General features: G+C 43.8%; 1 protein-coding gene across 3 annotated transcripts in view; it reads left to right on the top strand.

Moving 5' to 3' along the window:
- The first annotated feature begins 640 nt into the window (after positions 1-640).
- The window catches only part of TTLL8 (tubulin tyrosine ligase like 8), a 54108-nt gene continuing 48695 nt past the window's right edge, over positions 641-6053 (top strand). For 2 of the 3 annotated variants that reach the window (XM_083463440.1, XM_083463442.1), the window contains exons 1-2: positions 641-733; positions 3838-3954. In XM_083463440.1, the coding sequence (XP_083319566.1) occupies positions 3879-3954 (76 nt within the window). In that variant the 5' untranslated portion in view covers positions 641-733; positions 3838-3878. Of the gene's footprint in view, positions 820-3837; positions 3955-6053 lie in introns of all 3 variants that reach the window. The other variant, XM_083463441.1, reaches the window with a different exon arrangement.

Genomic DNA, 6053 nt, shown 5'->3' with positions numbered 1-6053 from the left:
TCAAAGGATGAGAATGCTGGGATTTGGCAAACAGTTCTCTGTGCTCCCCAGTAATAATTTATGAATTGTATTTATTTCTAAAAATCATTTACACGCTAAGAACAGAGAACACTAAAATACAGTCGTTAAAATATAATAAAAAACCCTGTAAGAGCAAGTTTGAGGCAAACGCCTGCTTGGGTAAAATTAAGTTTTTACATCATTTCAAAAAGTTTGAGTGTATTCAAGTAGCCCCAGAGTAATGTTCTTACAAGTAAACAAACACTGAATGCTGAACTGGAACATTCAAAAAGGAAAACGAAGGCTTCTTGCACAATCGAATCCTGACTCAGAAGGCAAGATTAGGTCTTCTTACAAAGACGTGTGTTCAAACTAGGAACTGTCTACCACTTTAGAACCCCTGTGCTATTGTCCCAGTCTTCATTTGCCAAGAATCATTTCAAAATTTGCAACTAACTATTTCCAGTGACTATCAAGGAGGCTTGAACAAATCTTAGTAACTATAAAAAGTAAAGAAAAAGTCTGTTAAGTTTTTAAACATTGGGTGGTAGCCCTACCACAGAAAAGCTTGCTTTAGCTACAGCTCCTCCACCCAGAATGCACAGGGTTGCCTACCTGCAAAGGTCACAATGGTAGTTAGGGAGAGAGTATGGATATCTCTTAGTGAGGGAAAGGGACTAAGCGAGGAGCCTCCAGTGTCACCAAGTAGAGGAGCTTTGCTGTTCCCTGGAGGGTAAGATTAGCATTTGGAAGGGAAAACGGTCAAGGATGCCACCATTGTCCTTTTAAAGCCAATAACTTCATTTCTGTGATGTCCAGGTATAATATATATATATATATATGACGCGGAGAGCGAGAGGATCAAAGAATTGACTACACAGACCTGTGATATGTCTTAAAATTCTTTATGGAATGATTTGGGATAATCTGATGTACAGCTGACCTCCCACATCAATCCACAGAAGTGGTTTGTTGGAACATAAACACAGCTGCTTCTTTTTTTGCAGTGACAGCAGAAAGCATTATTTGATCTGTTCATTTTGTGTCCCTGTTGATTCTACAAGGAAACGTTGGACTGGAAGTGACTGAATGGGGAACATGTAATACTATTCTTCCTGAAAGAAGAATTTCACTGAGAGTAATGATGGCAGATTCCCTAGTATTTCCTATTTGAGATTTGCTTTCTTCACAGAGGCTATCTAAGTCTAGCGTATGGTCTTTAGAGGGGCGCCCTAGTTTGGCTGCAGGGACGCGGGTGGCACTGTGGTCTAAACCACTGAGCCTTAGGCTTGCCAATCAAAAGGTCGGTGGTTTGAATCCCTGTGACGGGGTGAGCTCCCATTGCTCGGTCCCAGCTCCTGCCAACCTAGCAGTTCAAAAGCACATCAAAGTGAAAGTAGATAAATAGATACCGCTCCGGCGGGAAGGTAAACGGCGTTTCCATGTGCTGCTCTGGTTCGCCAGAAGCGGCTTAGTCATGCTGGCCACATGACCCAGAAAAACTGTCGGTGGACAAACGTCAGCTCCCTCCGCCAGTAAAGCGAAATGAGAGCCGCAACCCCAGAGTCGTTTGCGACTGGACTTAACTAACAGGGGTCCCTTTACCTTTACCTTTACCTAGTTTGGCTGAGAAGAAGAAAACAAGTTTAATTTAAAAGCAGTGATGGATTTATACCATGTTTCTCTCATAACTGTAACTGGCCCATGATAGCTTATCATTTATAGCAGTGTTTCCCAACCTTTTTTGGGCAAAGGCACACTTGTTTCATGAAAAAAATCTTGAGGCACACCACCATGCCAGATGGGGAAAGGTCACTTTTTACTTATGTAAAAAAAAATTTAAAAATAGTAACAGCATAGAAGGTAATGGTTAGGCTAGCATCCCTCTTCCAAATATGCTAGGTTTTTATTTGCAGGGACTGTTCTACATGGGAAAGCATTCAGCACTGTCATTCTCCCATCTGCCATCTGAATTGGTACTATTCTGGGTCAACTTACTCTGCTGCATGTGTAGATGAAAATGGCACCAAGTGTGGGGGAGGGGGCAGAACAGGTTTCAGATACAGGATATTAAGCATACACGTACTTCAGATTGAACTGGTTGCTTGCTTTGCAAGTTTTCATTTCCCAAATGACTGCCTTGGCAAGCGCAATACCTACCAGGCTCAACGCCGGTCTCGCGCTGCCGCTTCCCGCGCTCTCAAGGACCCGGGAGGAGGAAGGCGTGAAGGGAATCCCGAAGGCGCGAAAACCTCGCGCATGCGCAGGCCTTCCGCCTGCGACAGCCCAGTAGGCCGGCCGAAGCGAGCGGCGATGGGATGTGGGAGGGAGCTCGCTCGCCGCCCCGCGTGTGCCTATGTGGGGCACGTTACAGCCCCGTGACGTCAGCGCCACGCAGGCAGCCAGGCAGGCAGACGGCGAGAGCCCCGCGCTGGGCGGCCTCTCCTCGCCGCCCTGCCTCTCGCCGCCCGACTCGCCCGCCTCCCTCCCACGGCACACCAGGCAACGTCTGGCGGCACACTAGTGTGCCGCGGAACACCGGTTGGGAAACACTGATTTATAGCATCTATCAGTGATATTGCTGCTGGTCTATTACTGCCAGGTTTCAATGGGTTGGCAGAATTTATAAAAACCAGGACATTTGGCAGAATTTAAAAAACCAGGCATGAGATGCTACCTAAACTGTTGTCTGAATTATTCTAAGCAGAATGCCCTAGAACCTATTTTCTATTCCTAAACTCAACTGTAGTCCATATGAAACAATAATAGCTTACCTCTGTGTACACCAAAGAAATGATAGTAACAGAGAGAAAATAGGAGGTAGAAAGAAAAACTGCTTTCCTTTGAAGAGATAACCCAGCTAAGGATAAACTGGAAGAGCTTGAGAAACGGCAGGATCAGTAAAACATGGCTTGGGACTCAGTTCCATTGGACTCAGTTCCATTGGACTCATTCTGTTGATGGTTTGGGGACTGTTAGGTATCTGTCTACTATGGAATAAAATGTGTGACAGAGCGACAAACTGATTGGAAGGCCACATGCCTGTTGCATCCTCCTTGTGCCACCCTGCTAGAGCCCCCTCCCCATGTGCTTGGGGCCATCACCCTGGCAGACCCCGCTCCCATGCTATGCCCTTGATAAAATAGTGGGTAAAGCATCCTGGAACAAAAATGGAAGGTTTCCATCAGCTAAAAAAGATCTAAATATTGTAGCCAGATTAAAGCATGTACAGTGGTACCTCGGGTTAATAACTTAATTCGGTCTGGAGGTCCGTTCTTAACCTGAAACTGTTCTTAACCTGAGGTACCGCTTTGGCTAATGGGGCCTCCCGCGGCCGCCACATGATTTTTGAAGCAAAGTTTCATCCTGAAGCAAAGTTCTTAACCCAAGGTACTACCGTATTTTTCGCTCTATAAGACGCACCAGACCACAAGACGCACCTAGTTTTTGGAGGAGGAAAACAAGAAGAAAAATATTCTGAATCTCAGAAGCCAGAACATCAAGAGGGATCGCTGCGCAGTGAAAGCAGCAATCCCTCTTGCTGTTCTGGCTTCTGTGATAGCTGCGCAGCCTGCATTCACCCCATAAGACGCACACACATTTCCCCTTACTTTTTAGGAGGGGGAAAGTGAGTCTTCTAGAGCAAAAAATACAGTCGTTCTGGGTTAGTGGAGTCTGTAACCTGAAGTGTCTGTAACCTGAAGCGTCTGTAACCTGAGGTACCACTGTAATAACAATCTACCTATCATAAAGTGCATTTTTAAATATTTGGCTGTATGTGTAGCCTCTCTGCACCTTTGGTTGGAAGCAGAGTTTCAGTTATTCAATCTTTCTCAGTTTGCAGGATTACTGCAAAGCAGTGAAGCAACAATGACAGGATGAACCGGCTTCATATAGAAAGAAAACCGTTTCTGGTACCTATAAACGAAGAGGCAAAACATGAAGGAGAAAATCGTTAGTGTTTGCAAATCATTTTCATTTTGTCTTACTAATTACAGCAAAAAATAATGATATTGATTTTAAGTCAGTAAGTAAAAAACGGATTTCAAGAAAGTGAGGGAATCGATAGATCAAAGTGCTCCAAATTAATATTTTTAGAGATGACCCCCAAATAGGGTGACATGACCTTATACACTGCTTCGTTGCAGTAACAATTCATAAGCACCAACACAAATCTGATTCCTTTCCCATCTGTGGTAGCCACTGACGCTCTTCCACTGCTGGGTTCTTGCTGTCCATTGTGGCAACCTGAGATCAGGACTTGCCCAAGGTCATCCAATGAGTTTGTGAGTCAGAAGCATTAAGGAACATGGTCTTCCAGATCCAAACTCACGTCAATTCTATTGACCTATATTTAAGTTTTTCATTTAATAGTAAATCAAGAAAGCTTTATGTCCCAACTTCCTGTGAAATGGGTTACCACAGAGGTGATCGGGGAGCCCAAATCTATGCATGTTTACTCCAAAGCAAGTTTTGCTGACTCCTGTACTCCCAGGTAATAGGTAATAATAATAATAATAATAATAATAATAATAATAATAATAATAATTATTATTATTATTATTATCAATACCCCGCCCTCCCCAGCCAAGACGGGCGGCTAACACCCGATATAAAACAATTGATCAAAATACAACTTAAAAAACAAGATTAAAATACAACATTAATGCATTAAGATGCAGCCTCCTTTCAGTGGAAACTCAAACCAAAAACTTTTTTGGGGATAAAAATGTCAAGTCTTCACCAAGGCTAACTATCCAGACTGGTCCTACATGGGCCAGAAAAAAGCCAGGGAAGTCCCCAAATAGGAGTTCCATCACAGAAGGAGAAAGGAATAATAATAATAATAATAATAATAATAATAATAATAATAATAATAATAATATATTTATACCCCACCCATCTCGCTGGGCTTTCCCAGCCACTCTGGGCGGCTTTCAATGAAATATTAAAATACAGTAATGCATCAAACATTAAAAGCTTCCCTAAACAGGGCTGCCTTCAGATGTCTTCTAAAAGTCTGGTAGCTGTTGTTCTCTTTGACATCTGGTGGGAGGGCGTTTCACAGGGCGGGTGCCACCACCGAGAATGCCCTCTGCCTGGTTCCCTGTAACTTGGCTTCTCGCAGTGAGGGACCCGCCAGAAGGCCCTTGGCGTTGGACCTCAGTGTCTGGGCTGAACGATGGAGGTGGAGATGCTCCTTCAGGTATACTGGACTGAGGCCGTTTAGGGCTTTAAAGGCCAGCACCAACACTTTGAATTGTGCTTGGAAATGTACGCATAGGATTTCGTCCCCTTCATAAGAGCACATCTGAGTGAGCGAGTGGTTGCCCACTGTTAGAAATAGGATTCATGGATGAGATATTACAGTTTCATGTAAAGGAAATCTTAGGTTCTTACGTTAATCATGTACGCTCAACAGAGAATCACAGTTGATACTGGTTCTCTGACGCATGAAACTCCATGATGCAAAACTTTGTCATCTTGCTCCCAGCTGCTGCTCCTGGGCACCAGTTTCAAAACCAGAAGGCCATTGTGTTGTTATTATCACCCACAAAACTCCGAAGTAAGGGCACAAAGCATCACCCTCACTCTGATATGGCTTCATGTTGCCAGGGTGATAATGTCAGAAGCCAAGCTTCTGACATTATCACCCTGGCAACATGAAGCCATATCAGAGTGAGGGTAATAGGCCTGCCCTCCGAAGGTTTAGGTTTGTTTGCTTTTAAAAAAATATACCATATTTTTCACTCTATAAGACACACCAGACCATAAGACGCACCTAGTTTTTGGAGGAGGAAAACAAGAAAAAAAAAATTCTGAATCCCAGAAGCCAGACCAGCAAGAGGGATCGCTGTGCAGTGAAAGCAGAAATCCCTCTTGCTGTTCTGGCTTCTGGGTTAGCTGCGCAGCCGGCATTCGCTCCATAAGACGCACACACATTTCCCCTTACTTTTTAGGAGGGAAAAAGTGAGTCTTATAGAGCAAAAAATACGGTATATATTTGAGGTAAAAATGTGGCATTTACCAGCAGTCCTATAACGCAATTACTG

Source organism: Podarcis liolepis (genome assembly GCF_965112155.1).
Source record: "Podarcis liolepis genome assembly, chromosome: 10".
In the NCBI taxonomy this organism is placed as follows: domain Eukaryota; kingdom Metazoa; phylum Chordata; class Lepidosauria; order Squamata; family Lacertidae; genus Podarcis; species Podarcis liolepis.
The sequence above is the reverse complement of the archived record's forward strand: the minus strand, read 5'-3'. Positions and strand labels throughout refer to the sequence as shown.